The 15,156-nt window shown below is 40.8% G+C and overlaps 1 protein-coding gene across 2 annotated transcripts in view; it reads right to left on the bottom strand.

Moving 5' to 3' along the window:
- DYNC1H1 (dynein cytoplasmic 1 heavy chain 1) overlaps positions 1 to 15,156 on the bottom strand; it is a 65,252-nt gene that overhangs the window by 44,775 nt on the left and 5,321 nt on the right. For both annotated transcript variants that reach the window (XM_060271767.2, XM_060271770.2), the window contains exons 2-16: positions 12,101 to 12,188; positions 10,182 to 10,355; positions 9,480 to 9,735; positions 8,706 to 8,892; positions 8,292 to 8,563; positions 7,385 to 7,612; positions 5,868 to 6,944; positions 5,135 to 5,314; positions 3,850 to 3,999; positions 2,820 to 2,966; positions 2,549 to 2,689; positions 2,130 to 2,306; positions 1,677 to 1,787; positions 1,212 to 1,331; positions 710 to 949 (exon numbers count right to left, since the gene is read on the bottom strand). In XM_060271767.2, the coding sequence (XP_060127750.1) occupies positions 710 to 949; positions 1,212 to 1,331; positions 1,677 to 1,787; positions 2,130 to 2,306; positions 2,549 to 2,689; positions 2,820 to 2,966; positions 3,850 to 3,999; positions 5,135 to 5,314; positions 5,868 to 6,944; positions 7,385 to 7,612; positions 8,292 to 8,563; positions 8,706 to 8,892; positions 9,480 to 9,735; positions 10,182 to 10,355; positions 12,101 to 12,188 (3,548 nt within the window). The remainder of the gene's footprint in view (positions 1 to 709; positions 950 to 1,211; positions 1,332 to 1,676; positions 1,788 to 2,129; positions 2,307 to 2,548; positions 2,690 to 2,819; positions 2,967 to 3,849; positions 4,000 to 5,134; positions 5,315 to 5,867; positions 6,945 to 7,384; positions 7,613 to 8,291; positions 8,564 to 8,705; positions 8,893 to 9,479; positions 9,736 to 10,181; positions 10,356 to 12,100; positions 12,189 to 15,156) is intronic.

The raw sequence follows: 15,156 nt of genomic DNA, 5'->3' as shown, positions 1-15,156 counted from the left end.
CATCTATGGGCACCAAAGATGGCCACCGCCGACACTGGAAGTCGTGTCTACGCACTTCCAGACATGCATAGACGCGACTTTTGAAGCCAGCGGCAGCCATTTATGGTGCCCATAGAAGGGCAAATCAGAAAAAAAATGGCCGTCGGCAGGAGAATATAACAGAGAAAAACGGGAGACGAAGTGATACGGGGGACCGCCGAGAAAAGGTAAGTAAAAACGGGGGTTTCCCAGGGAAAACGGGGTACTTGGCAGCTATGGTAAGGTGGCACTTTTGACTACGTGTACCAAATTTCACTTTTATAGATAGTGTGCGACTACCTTAAGCTATTTTGGGATATAGCATATCCCAGTTTTGCAGAAGAGAGGTACAAGCACCCCGTTTCCAGACTTCCCATTAAGTTGGGATGTCAAGGAATATAAAAGCACCAAATTCCAGTTCTCAAGGTCGCATTGAGTCGGTTAGTCCCAAGTATCCTTGGGGTTTGTTAGTGAATGAGACAGCTAAGCACAATTACAAAAATTCATAATTTAGATCAGTGGTCTTCAATTGGTGGGTCTCAGCCTGACTTAAGGCAGGATATTTGTATGGTGATCATGCTGTTAAGTGCTAAGTGCACCACTAGATGCATGTTTTGGCTAAAGGAGATCATAGGTGTCAAAGGAATGATGACTTGAGGGTCAAAATTCCAGGGCACCGAAGACGACTTACGGTTACAGGCTTTGTTTTCTCCCAGTCTGTCAGTAAGTCAACTGTACGAGTCTCCACAGCTCGATCTTCCTGAACAATTTTCATCTGCAGGTTTGCTACTTGCTGCTGAATGGCAGAATCCTTTCGACGCATGATGTCATTGAAAGCACCCCATTCTCCTTCAATGTTATCGATGTACAACCAGGATGAAGGAAATTGGAACCTCTGCTTCTCAAGCAAGCGCTGGCCATTACGGTAGAGCTATAGGCAGCAAAAAATTAGTTACGATTGCAACGAAAAGTGTGAAGTTCAGATGCTACCGTTATACTGAAACCCATCACCATGTAGGGTTTTTTTTATTTAAAAAATGGGTATATTATTTTGACACATCCTCCGAACAGGAGATATGTACAGCGATGTTTTATTTGGAACAGGCTTAGATCACATATCTTCTGATTCTATCTTTATTACAAAGCTTTTTACCATTGAAACTGATTGCAGAAACGTGTTGTAGAAAGCTTACCTCAACTTGTTTCTCAAATTGTTTGATTTTGCGTTTCAGTGACTGCACATATGTGATGAACGTCACAGCATCGGATGTGCTAGCTGTGTCCACTGAGTGCTGCTCCAACTCTTGCCGTGACTAAGAAATTGGAAAAGGGAAAATTTAAAAATGCTCTCATAAAGGAAAGGGAGTAAGTTTTAGATGCCCTGTTCAAAAGACAAGGAAAGCCTCTATGGTGGTGCCAATCACACCCAATTAGTTTAATACAGGCTTAGTATAGGTACTCACAGTTCTTCAGACATCCCACTATTACACATGGGTTTTCTCTAAGAGTCCCAAAGTAAGAAAGCTTTGACATGGAACCATCTCTTTCATCCCATATTGAGAGAAGAGAAGCGAGCATTGCTATCTATGGTTAGGGGCACTTTGGCAAAAAAAAAATTGCTTAGCTATTTTCAGTGGGACGAATTTTGGCAAACTTACCTTGGAAATTTGAGAATGGAACTCTGTCATGTTTTGGCCCAGCATTTGACCAAATTTGCTGAGCACTTCCTTATGCCAAGAATCATACTTCAAGTTCACCTTGGATTGCACCTATACAATTAAAACAGTGGTAATTTTACTCTATGCCATCTTATCTTATAATTTGCAAACTTATGTTTCTTATATACTGTAGAAATAAAAAATTTAAAAATTGTCCAGTAGCATCTTAGAGACCAACTAAGTTTATATACTGTAGTTACTCATTCCCCCACCCCTTCTATTTGTGGTCTGTTCTTTGATACTGTTTAACGAAAATTAATGTAGGAGATATCTACTACATTATTCCCGCATCGCAGGGGATTGGACTAGATGATCCTTGGGCTTCCTTCCAACTCCACAGTTCTATGATTCTATAACTCTACTATCAGATCTATTTTCCTTCAGGGTGTTTACCTTTCCATAGTCGATGATAACAGGCCCAAATTCCTTCCTGGTTTCAGCATTGTCAAAGGTTCCTCTGGCTTTTCTTATCTGAACCAAGAGTGCTTGCCACTTATTTAAGTCTTCTCCAAGGCGGTTGTAGATATTCTCAGCTTGCATATCCCATAAACATTGATACTGGAGCCAAACCTACAGATCGAGTGCGCACACACAAAAGCAGTACTTAAATTTTTCATTTTAAGAATTTGTAAGCTATTACATATATATATTAGATATATCTTGGGTGTACAAACTGATAATGGAAATGGTAAACGCCGTACTTTAAGCAAATGTTAAATAACTCATCACTCCATATTCTTGATCAAGACACTGTCACGTGGAATAATGTTATGTAATAACCCTGGAATAGGAAACACAACATGTTCTCTTACCTTCACATACTGTTCAACTTCTGTTACGATCCCCATGACTCCAGAGTAAGACTCTTCAAGTGCCGAAGGGCCATCTGGCATCCGTGTCAGGGCATTACGGTAGAATTTTTCTTCTTCTGATAATTCATAGTGCACACCCACCTAACAAAACACAGCAGATGTACCACATTTTGATTTAAAAGCAACCAGACATTTGATAACTTCTTTTAAAAAAAGACTTAGGTTAAATCAAGATTATTAGGATTCAAAAGTCGTATTTCTTTATTCTTACCTGATATCTCTGACTTTGGATTCTAGGTAGCGACAGTATTACCATTTTCCAAGCAAACAGTTCTTGGAACAGTTTGTATCTGCAGTCTTCAATGGGTGGATTCAGGTAGATTACCTGGTTGGTTATCCGCAGTTCATGCACAACATTCTGCAGGAATATAAAGCCATGTTCAGTTTTGGTTTACTGGAGGAAGTAATAACAAAATGCATTAAACTATCATTAGTCTGGTAGCATAACCCAAAATCTGACTGTGGTATTAAGTTATCTTTGAAACTGTGCATTATAGCACAAATATAAACTGCACTAGATGAAGTTATGTATTCTGTTCAGTCTCTAAAAAGCCACCTCTCGTGTAAAGCCTTTAGCGTAACCCTTAATCTTCACCGTCAAGGCTAAGCACATATATGCAATCCTATATCCTCTCCTCCATGATCTCTTAAACTGTCAAATTTTAGAATGAAAGCTCCCTGACACAGAGCTGTACCCTTTGTCTCTGAAATTCTTTTAAAAAAATGATTTTATTTATTTCCAAGCGTGGTGTCTTCAGCAGTATATATATTTGTCATTTGATTCAGTAACAGTTATTGCGAAGGTTGATGAACGCAATACATCCTGTAACAATAGACCAAATAACTATTTACTCCCCACAAGACACAGGGAATTGAACAGGACTAAAAAGAGGCAGCCATGGAAAAGGATGGCGGAGGCTGGCCAATGATTGGTATGAAAGAGCTCAAGACATCCCTGTTCCCTGCAACTCCAAGCCTTTAAATAAATGCTCATAATATAAGCATTCTTTCTGTGATCGTAAGAGCTGGGAACTTCATTCAGCAAAATTATGGATTCTTATGGATTCTCTGGATGCCAAATTTTGTGCAACATCATCAGATTTACCTGAATTGTGCAAACACAGGACAAGATTTAAGTTATATTGCAGCATTTCAATACACATTTTTTTCTAGTTTGAGGTTTTGCATGTATTACTTCCAGCTTGCAAGACTCCATGGAGTCAAGTAAAGACACCACGTACTTTGATCTTTGGCTCTCCACCTGGCTTATGGCTGACTTGTGGAGCATCTGTGTCCATATCAACTTCTGCTTTGTCATCAGCTTGACCAAGTAGTACTTGAGTCCATGCTCTCAGACCAGCCTGCAGACGAACTCCCAGTATTCTCTCGATCTAGGAAGCAATTGTATTAACAAAACTGAAGTACTGAAAGAAACGCAGCAGACCTGAAGTTAGCAATGACAGCACATGCTACTAAACATCCATGGAAAGATTTTTCTTATCAGCATCCTTTCTTATTAGCCCCTTTGAGACCTGAGGATATGGACTGGTGCTTAGAGCTCTCTGACATGTCCTCTAGACACTTGTCCTTCTTGGTTGAATTAGGTTAGCTGAAGCAGTGTGACTGACTACACAACGTAGGACCTTTGTACCTGCAAGTGACTCCTCCCACACAGCCCCACCTATGTACTGAGATATGTGGTGGGTGGGAAAGTAGGCACTCCTTGTGGTACCTCAGCTGTCAGCAGTTCATTATGTGGTGCTGCAAAGCAGAGCTTTCTCAGTGGCGGCACCCGTTATGGAGCTCCCTCTCCTCTGAAATACAGACAACTCCCAATTTATGTGGGGGCTATGTTCCGAGGCACCATGCATTTAACTGAAATCATGTATATTGGGAATAAGCCTGCAAACACCCTCTAAACCTCTGGAAACCCTTTTAAAAACCAAAAATGCACCAAATTCCACAACTGCTGCCTCCAAACCTCCTTGCTCAAACTCCCAACTCTCCACAGGCCTCAAAGGCTTGTGGGATTGCTGGATACCATTTTCATGATTTTAGGGCCGTTCCCCCCCGTCTTTTTTGCCACTTCTGGGATTGCAGTGGTGCATGTGTGGGTGGTCATGCATTCCTTGAACGCACGTAAATGGGGAGTTGCCTGTACAGCGGTCATTGGCTCTTATACCTTTTAGGCACCAGCTGACGACATTACTTTCATGCAAGGCTGTGAACTGCCTGGACATACTTGGATCAAGGGTGGTATATACAAATTTAATTAACAGCAACAATAATGCAGAAGAATGCTGGGCATTACTGCTGAGCCTATTGTTTTAGTATCACATACATTTGTAGCCTTGCAGTTGGACTCTGCATCCCGTGAGTGAAAGATGATGGGATATATTAGGAAACTGTTAACTTCCAGCAGGCTTTTAGCTCAAAATCTCTCAAGTGTTCAAACCAGATAACTTTAAAATTTAGCTTACTAAGAAATAGAGCTATCTTGTCCTGGTAACCACTTGCAAAGCTTACCTCCATATCTAGTTTATTAACCCAGATGGGTAAATTGGAATATGAATGAAGATTCAAATCATCCACAGCTTTTTGAACTCTGTTTAAAATTTCAGAGAAGGTTTTGTTATCATACATGCAAGTTTCCAAGGATCTGACTTCCAGGTCTATTTTCTCTTCAATGATAAGCAAATCATCCACCTAAAAGACAGAAATGAAAACAGTCTTTAAAGTTCAGTTTCAGTATGCAAAATGATTGTTCTCTATAAAGCCACCCATTAGCGAATGTCTAAGTTGCCTTTCCAACATGTAAGTCTAATATATCATTACTCCCAGTAGATTCAGATTTTAAACAAAGTGCATGCTTATTAGCAGTGTTATTTACTCTCAGGATCACTGCATTTGAATACAATGCAAATAAAAACTGCATTTTCAAGTATTGATTTCGCTAACTAGACTGATATCCTGTCTGGTATGCAATATTGTACTAATAAGGTTTTGACAAAAAATACTATAACCTGTTTTATATAGTCAATACTGCCTTACTTCTAGTTTGACTGAAATATTTTATTAAAAGGCTGTATCAAAATCCATTGTTGCATGAGGCCAGCTTTAGAGTGTTGGCATTATGGCTACCAAGCTGAACAGCTAAATGGCAATTTCTCAAAGTTTCTTTATTGAAGCAATACATTATCAATGAATCATGCACTGCAAAACTGCCGAATCCCAATAATAAACTTCAAAGCAAATTAACCTTTTCCTGGAAGTTGAAGACTGTCTCTGCTAGCCGTTGGACATATGGGTCTAGTTTGTACGATTCCCAGACTAGAGCAATTCCTTCCCCGATCAAAGCCTGCACTTCCTTCTTTAGTCCAGCAACCAAGAGGGAAATGGTGTTCCGTTCTTCCACCTTTTCACAGGTTCGTTCGTATGTACGGACGCTTTCAATCAGAGAAATAGCAAAAGGATAGAGCTGATTTGCTTGGTGAGCTTTGTTGACTATTGCGAGAGGAACCCGGAACCCTAGCCACTTAAGGTTGCGGACTTCTTTCGACAGGGTGATTATTTCTGGGAGGAAGTTGACCTTCAGCTTGAGGACATTCCCTGTTCGGCCTCGAACACGAGTGCTTTCAATGGTGAAAATGCGGCCGGAGACACCAAGGTTACGCTGCTGAACCTTCCTGGCCCAATCATCAAATATTTCTTGGGTGTTGAGCTTCATACGGAAGCTGTCTCCATCCTGCTTCAGTTTTTGGCCCTCTACATGGTTCTCCCAACCCTTCCCAAGGACATCTTCAACACGCTTCATGTAGGCTGTCAGCTGCCTGTCAATCTGTTTCGCCCAGATTATAGACCCTGATACTGGAGGCAAGTCTCTAACATGACTCATTTTGCAAGCCTGACTCTGTGGATACTGCACTTTGAATTTGTCGTGAAGCGACTCTATGTCATCTTTCACACGCTGAATCAGCTGTGTTTGGTATTCGCGGATGGCACCTCTGATGTGGGGCCTGACAAACAGAGCATTGAACCTGGAGAAGATCCTGAACATTTCATTGGCATTCTTTGCTGTGCCCAGCTGGTCTCTTAGGCGAGCAGTAATGCGGGTCTCAACTCTATCGATTCTTTCATCGTAACGTTTCATTGCGGCTTCCCAGGCCTCTGTGCCTTCTTTGGAAACATCCAAGCCATCGACTTCTTTAACGTTCTCATAAGCAAGGTTTACTTCTTCAATCGCATTGGCGTCAGCAGCGTCAAACAGCACTTCTGCTACTTTCATATCCTGTGGTTCAGGTACCTCTCCCTGATTTTGCTGGGCTACTGCAGTCACCTGCATAAAAAAAGATAACGTTAAGCAATAGCAGTGGTAATCACACTACCAAGAACACACAGCAACATGGCCTCCTCCTCTAACAAAGGTTCAAAAAACAGCAGCTGTGGTTATTTCACTCACTAGCTCACTTGTCTGTCAGATATACAGGGCCTCTTTTAATGTGTCTCTTGATAGTCAAAATTCAATAACTATCAAGCTTTTCATTTTAGTATTTATCCTAAGAACCAGTAGGGGGAGCTCTCTTGCATTGAAGCAATTCCTTTGGAAATGGATTTAAACCGTTCCTCCCAAATGAGGGGCAGCTTGCTTCGCAGAAAGTGTTCTAGGTGAAAATAGTCCAGGTCAGGACAAGAGTAAGTTCTTACTTTGAATGGACTAGTTCCATTCTAACAAATCACAACCCAAGTCTCTAAAAAAGGCACCAGCCATTTACTTACCTGTGGTCTTAACACTCTCACGATAACTGCTCTCAGTTGTTCATGTTGGCGTCGAAACTTCCGCATCTGATCAAGACGAGCCTGGAGCTTTCTGTGAGCAGGATTGATGCGCCACACCATCTTTAGATTCTCTTCCCTTTTTCTTTTCACAATGTCTCTCAGTAGAACTTGCAGTTTCTCATATTCATCGTCCCAGGTCTGGAAGACCTCAAAGCATGCAACCATGACCTGAAAGAAAGTTGAATACCATGCTCCATCACACAAATTCTGCATATTGTATGCGTTCACTAAGGATGTGATGATAGATCTGCCTCCAAACTTTATTTGCGGGGGAGGGGGGGGATGGACGGTTATGAAAGAGTAGAAAAAGCTATATTGCACCAAACAATGACTTTGGCATTATGACTGACAACATCCGCCCATCTGACTGGGTTGCCACAACGACTGTGGGCGGCTCCCAACAGAATATTAAAAACATACTAAAACACCAAACATTAAAAACTTCCCTAAACAGGGCTGCCTTAAGATGTCTTCTCAAAGTCTAATGCTTATTGTCTTGACATCTGATGGGAGGGCATTCCACAGGGCATGCGTCACCACCGAGTAACATCACTTCTCGCAGTGAAGGAACCGCCAGAAGGCCCTCAGCACTCGATCTCAGTATCTGGGCTGAATGATGATGGTGGAGACACTCCTTCAGGTATATAGGGCCAAAGGTTGTTTTTAAAAGAATTGTAAGGTAGTGTCACCATACATCTCTACCTTTTATTACCTATTGCAATGCTAAGGCTTCAGCTAGCAAGGAGGAGTGCAATGTGGCTTCTGGGATGGGGCTGTATTTCTTTCCAAAAGTTTAGCTCAAGCCCCCCCCCGCCCCGGATCCATAAGGATCTAAATGAAGACTTGCCTTCTCAAATTCTTCATAGGCAACATGCATCAATTTCCGTGTCCCCAACACTTTGAGTAGCTGAGAACTCAGGTCTCTTGAAATGGCCTCCACTAGGCGCAGCGCTCGTTGAATAGGATACTTTGTATTTCTGATTTTTCTCAGGTGGGTGAATATTGCAACCAATGCCTGCCTTATTTTATCCAGTTCAGTAGCAGACAGCAAATCATTGAGAGGGAAGTCTTTCATCAACGGATTGTAGTCATTTACTGTCTCCAATGCCTGTTTTAGACCTAGATGGTACAAGAGAAAGCCGATTTCACTTTTTCAAACATTTAAAAGAATTTAATCACTTGGCTCGTGTTAATGTAAATGTGCTACAATGGCTATAGTCCTGCCAAATTCTGTTTCTGGACAGCTTCCATAAGCTCTTACCTGTGTCTGTATCAAAGCTGACGGTAGCATGAAAGCGTTTGCCGTGCTTCAAGATATCTAAAGTTAAGAGGACTTCAGGGCTTTCACGCTTCTCCTGAATACGGTATAGAGCACGTTCCAGGTTTAGCCAAAAGCTGATTTCTTGCAAAGCAGTGCCTGACGCAGGGTCCCGATCTAGTTTGGTCACCTTGAAAATTGGTAAAGAGGGTAATGATGCTTCTACTGTTCAACAAATGGTGGAGTCAGAGCAACTGAAGGCATAACATTTGGTTATATAGACATTATCTCCCATCTTCAAAATATTAATCTATGGATTACTTGCATCCAACAGCTTCAGATGGATTATCTCAAAGTAGATGGAAGGGTTACTTTAAAACAGGCACCCCCCAAACTGCGGCCCTCCAGATGTTTTGACCTACAACTCCCATGATCCTTAGCTAACAGTGGTCAGGGATGATGGGAATTGTAGTCCAAAACATCTGGAGGGCCGAAGTTTGGGGATGCCTGCTTTAAAAAAATAAAACTGCTAAATAATGTACCCGAGTGTGTTCACATTGCTACACATAAAATAGTTAATGGAAGAATATAGGAAAGTAAAATGTGAAACTGCTTCTTATTTTTAAATTAAGAACATGCAATTCCAAATATGCTCCATATTACACACTGAAGATTTCATCCTCACTTTAACCATATGTAAGTGGGAAGGTATCCAACAATGAACTAAAGAGGGAAACTGAACATCCCTTGAACACTAAGCTTCTTTTTCGAATTTACCTTTTGGATTTCTCTAATCCACCGGTTAACTCCAGACTGCAGCTGGTTGAGAAAAGTTGGGTCTTCAACTTTATCACCAAAATCAGTAACCTTCGGCTTTTCTCCACGCTCATAGCACTGCTTAGCAACATTGGTAATGATTGGATGAATTGGCAAACTAATCTCTGGGATTTCAATGTTCTGCTGCAGATGCAGAAGTCCCATTTCGAGTTCCGCAATTTTTTTCTCAACTGAGGGAGCCATTTTATCGCCATCCCTGAGGGAACACAGAAGTGAGCCAAAGGAAAACCCACCCCACACAGAGTCATGTACAATCAATGTGCATGCAGCTGCCCTCCCCACCCCATAAAGGCAACATGTATTTCCAAGTTTCAAATTTCTTAAGCTAGCATGTAAGACTAAGATTTCAAAGGGCTAGCCAATGACGTTCAATTTAACATAGTTCAACATTACCCATGTTGTTTGGCAAGCTGCTCCCTAATCTCTGGGGATCTTTGGGAGCAGGCCTCTAATGCAGAGAAGCTGCAGCCAGAAGAAAAGCTTGGGGAACCCCTGATCCACACAAATATGTGCTTCAACATGCACACAAAGCTCTTGGGATCTTGACCACCATCCACTTTCCAGTTATATCTTCCTTCCCCTGCACATCTTTTATTCCTTCATGTAGCAACGGCTAGAATTTACACAAACGAAAGTAGTTACCTGTCTGCTTTGCCAGACTCTCTGATGTAGGACTTAAAGAAGGGAGCAACAGCATTGCTGATGAAGGAATGCAGAGTTTCATATGGAGAGTCTTCACTGAGGGTAAGCACCCTGAGTTGTGAGGACACAGGCTTGTCCGCATCAATTACTGGTGCTCGTTTAATGAATGCCAAACTGTAAACCAAAGAAATAATAGTAAGCACCTATTCAATTTAACCTGAGAACATATGTATTTTAGAGTTCACAAGGTAATTGTAGTTTAATGAACATTAACCTCTTTAGGGGGGAGTCTAATTTTAGACTTAAAGAAGTTCTAGACATCTAAAGTTTTCCTAACATTTTAAAAGTAAGAAAAGTTTCATTGGTTAGGATTGAAGGAATATGGTATTTTACGTGGGTAAAATCTTGCCTACCCAGACTCTATGCCCTTGTATGCAGAATGAGGATGCAATATGAATGGGGTCTCACAGGGGCTAAGGGAGTGAGGAGTCAGGGACACAGTTTAATCCTGCCTTGCAGAAGCAACTATATTTATAGCTGGAAGTTCTTTTCTAAGAAAAGGAGGAAGGAAGCTTTTCCTTTCCGTTCCTCCTTTGCCATGTACGTGTTTTCTTCTATTTGCAGATATGCAATTCACAGATCAATCTGAGAGATCATCTGCTTGGGCTCTACAGCAAACAACTGGCTAAGGTCCTTCCTGTTTTCTAGATCTACTCATGAGTAAGCCTTGCTCATGACTGCATCTGCTGTCAGAAGGCACTCTCCAGGCAGCAAGTCAATGTCCCTGTTGACATTTTCACCCCTCCCATTGTGAGAATCTGGTGATCTGATGTTTTGAGAAAGGAGGGGGGAAGGAACTGCTCTTATCTTCTTCAGTCCCTGACTCAGTGTGGGTTTCGAATTTATCTTGTAGAGATAAGGTGGCTGAATGAGGAATGTTACACTCATGCAAGCCGGTAGTATTCTATAGTATGCAGTAGTCTGTTTGATAATAAAATGAGGTATATGCTTCTAACCTCCACAGCAAGCTTCCCAGTTATCCTCTGCTACTGCTGAATTGGTGCTCACAACTGCAGTTGTGAGTCCAGGCTATCGGGTTACGCTGAAGGTGCTCCAGTCGCCTAGCCTATGCCCAGGGGCTTGAGAAGTGGGGCAGAACCTGGTGTATACAAACAGTCCCCATGTTGTCTTTCTAGAGTTAAGACCATGGGTTTATGCTCAGAAGTGAAATGCCAACCAGTGGATCAGTCCAGAATTTGGTGCAAACCAAATTTCTGGGGGTGGGATTCAGAAAAAAATATTGTATGCACACTCATGGAAATTACTAACCTATTCTCTTTAGAAGCTTATAGGGAATTTTGTAATGTTTGATGTTTATTGTGTTTTTAATATTTTGTTGGGAACAGACCAGAGTGGCTGGGGCAACCCAGTCAGATGGGTAGCTTATAATAAAATTGTTCTTGTTCTTTTTCTTTGTTGTTGTTGCTGTAACCCCCTCCCCCCATTTAAATATCTGCCTTGGTTTTTTTGGTGGGTTTTTTTTGTCACAATTGGGATCACAAGGGAGAAAGAGGCATTCAGGCAGAAAGCAAAGCTCTCGCTCTCTCCTTCACTTTGCACTTTCCCAGATAGAAAGAAGGAACAACATTTCTACATTATGTGAGCACAGAAAATTGGTGGAGCAGGCAGGAACAGGAGGAGATGATGGCAGAGAGATTCTGCAGTCATACGAAATACCTCTATCAGCCAGTGGGCATGGCTCCCATTCATCTCTTCCTGTCCAACTAACATTGGCCCAGGAGAGAATTTCCTACCAATACAGCTTTTTCCTAAATCTCAGAATTCCTCTTCAGTCCCACAATTGCATCAAGTGCACGGCTTGTTTGCTTATTGTCAGAAGAGACACAGATTCGACTCACCTGTTTGACTTCATCCCATAATGAATGTCAGTACTTATTCCATAGGAAATAAATTCCTTCTCTTCTTCTCCTTCATCACCAACATCCTCTGGAAAGAATTAGGAAATTTCATTAACATCTCCTGCATGTCTCCTCCACTAATTTCCTATATGAGCCACATGTTCAGAACTTTACATTCAAGTTAGAATGCCTAAATATTTAGAGACACAACACAACTTAATCTTAAACATATCTATTCAAATTAAGTCTTGCTTTGACTCTTGCTTCCAGGTACAGGACTGCAGCCTTGTATCACTCAAAATGCGTGACTCTGAAGCTAGAGGAATTCATTAGCATTAACTTTACTATTGCACAGAAAGCTATCTCTTTCCCTTTATTCTATGTTAGCCTACTTTGGCCTCTCAACAAAATCCAGTTCTTCTCAAATTCAGCTGAAATCAGATTTATTTAAAAATCAGTCAGCTTCCTCAAACAGTTTGAATTTAAGATATATTATTATAAATATAGCAGAAGAACTAAGATAAAAAGGGAAGAGCCCTGTTAGTAACCGACAATTCAGAGGATGATGTCACTGCTTTAGCAGCCAACACTACAGCAATGAAACCACTGCAATGCAGCACAGCAATTCTTCCATCTAAGAGGCACACCCAAACAGGAGAACAGAAAGAGAAAGTGTACTGGACAAAGAATGGATCTTTTCAGGGAAGAACCCTGTAATAAAGATAATTGTATGCATTCCATATCATATCAGCCAAAAAAGCACTATTTTTTTCATTATAAAGTTGCTGCCAAGAACTGTGAAACCTTTGCGCTGTGTACCTTCAATAAGCATCAATTTCCACAAAGCTAGATTATAAACAGCAGCAATCTTGGTACTTAAATCATAGCCCCTTTCCAGGAGAAACTATACTGTAGCAAATGTTGCCAAAATGTAAGATTCTGCAAGCATGTGTCCTTTTGTCCAAATCTTATGCAAAAGCATCGGGGTTTGGTTTGCAATCAATATACAGTAAAAAGTAAAAAGTTTAATAGAGATATATTTCACCATAGCTGACATTCAATTTGAGAAATAGGTTTGAATCAATCAAGACATTAATACATGGCTTAAACTGTACAACACTGCTTCCAGAAGCGTGTCTTTAGGACACACAATATAGATTTCTCCAACAGACAACAGTCACGTTATTTCTTTTCAGCCTCAAAACTATACTATTTCAAAGACTTCTTTAGATAAGAGAGAGAGAGAAAAAGAATATGCAGGAATACATGGGAGTATCTACCTCCTTCATGTTGTACAAATACAGTACTATTGTTCTTTCAAAAAGTAACCCACATGCAACATTTAAAAGTTTTGCAACAACAGTGTAGTGCCTCCAGCAACAGAAGTGAAAAGCTCATACAAAAATTGTGTCAAGAGTTACATTTTATGTGCACAGATCTATGTGTTCTCATACACATAAGCACAACATTCAAATGACCTTACATTTCGGATCTTGAGAAGATGGAAGCATTTATCTCAACAATAAGCCACTGTTTAAGCTTGCAAGTTTTTCAGAAGCAAATGGCAATGATGTAATGAATCAACATTAACAACTAGGATGCACTATATTGAGCAGGGCTCCAGTAAGACTCATAAAGCTCTCTTTGGTTTATATTTAACATTGCATTAGCAACTTCTGCACTATCTGCACTACAAGCCAAACTCTTCAGGCACATTGCCTATCAAAAATATACAGGGAGATATCCAATTAATTCATGCTCAGAGTAGACCCATTGAAATCAATGGTCTATTATTAAATTTGTATGAGTATGACATAGTAGGCTATCACCCACAAAAAACGTTAATAGTTCACAAAAGGGGATCAATAGAACTACAGTATTGCAGGACTATGATTTAGTCATGGAATTACAATTGGTCTGTTTACACTCATTAAAGCTGCTCATGAACCAGAGAAAGTTATGCTAGGGCCTAGAATATGGCTCCCATAACTCTGGATTTTCCCAGACATTACCAGGATTTCAAAGGCAATTGACATCCGGGGAGAATTTCTGAAAGGTGGTGCTTTGTCCTGGATCTTAGACAAGTCAATCAAAAATTTGCAGGTTGACCTGGTTTTTACTTTTTGAAATATGGCAACCCTAGCCTGGAATAATTATTGTTGTTGTTGTTGTATCTGAAAAAGTGTGCATGCACACGAAAGCTCATACCAATTTCAAACTTAGTTGGTCTCTAAGGTGCTACTGGAAGGATTTATTTTATTTTGTTTCTATTGTTGCTCTGGGACTTTAATAAAATATCTACGCCAGGGGTAACTAACATGGTGCACTTTCAGACTCCAATTCCCATCATCTATCATGGGCCATGCTGTCTAGGGCTGATAGGAGCTTTAGTCTCAACATCTGGAAGGCACAATGTTAGCTATCCCAATAAGCTCTCTAGTTCTAGTTTATCTAAAACAAATATTAGACTTTTTATATTTAAATTTACATAGCTCAGTCCTCTGCAAAAGTTCTCTAGTTTATCTAAGCGGCCAGCAGAACTCAGCAAGCAGGCCTGGCTGTCTTTCTGAGGTGACACCTGGGCACAGAGAAATCCTGTCAACGGAGTTAATGTTTGGAAAATGGGAAGCAGCTCCTGGGGAGGGATTAACAATGCTCCGAAGTGGGAGCAGGGTGCTTACCAAGAGCAAATTCTTGCAGAAGATTATAGTTACAAATAATACTTAGAAAACCTCCATCTACAGTAGCTGATAGTACTGAAGCTGAAGCAAAATCTCAATAATTCACTAAAAGCTTTCCAAAGGCCAAACTTACACTAGTAGCCAATCAACATCTCACCACTGTAACACATGTAGAGACTTTTTCCTTTCGGACTGCAATATACTGCTCACTACACTACAGGTAACTTGCAACTTAGGCACATTTAACTTTATGCACTTGGTAAAATTAGAAAAGGGGGCAGACGTCAGAGGAAAAAAGACTTTAGCAACCCCACCTGCCATTGAACCCAGCTACCGTGTTTCCCCTTTTTTAAGACACCGTCTTATAACTTTTTT

Source organism: Zootoca vivipara, chromosome 1 (assembly GCF_965207765.1).
Source record: "Zootoca vivipara chromosome 1, rZooViv2.hap1.1, whole genome shotgun sequence".
Lineage (NCBI taxonomy): Eukaryota > Metazoa > Chordata > Lepidosauria > Squamata > Lacertidae > Zootoca > Zootoca vivipara.
This window is presented reverse-complemented; position numbering and strand designations above follow the sequence as displayed.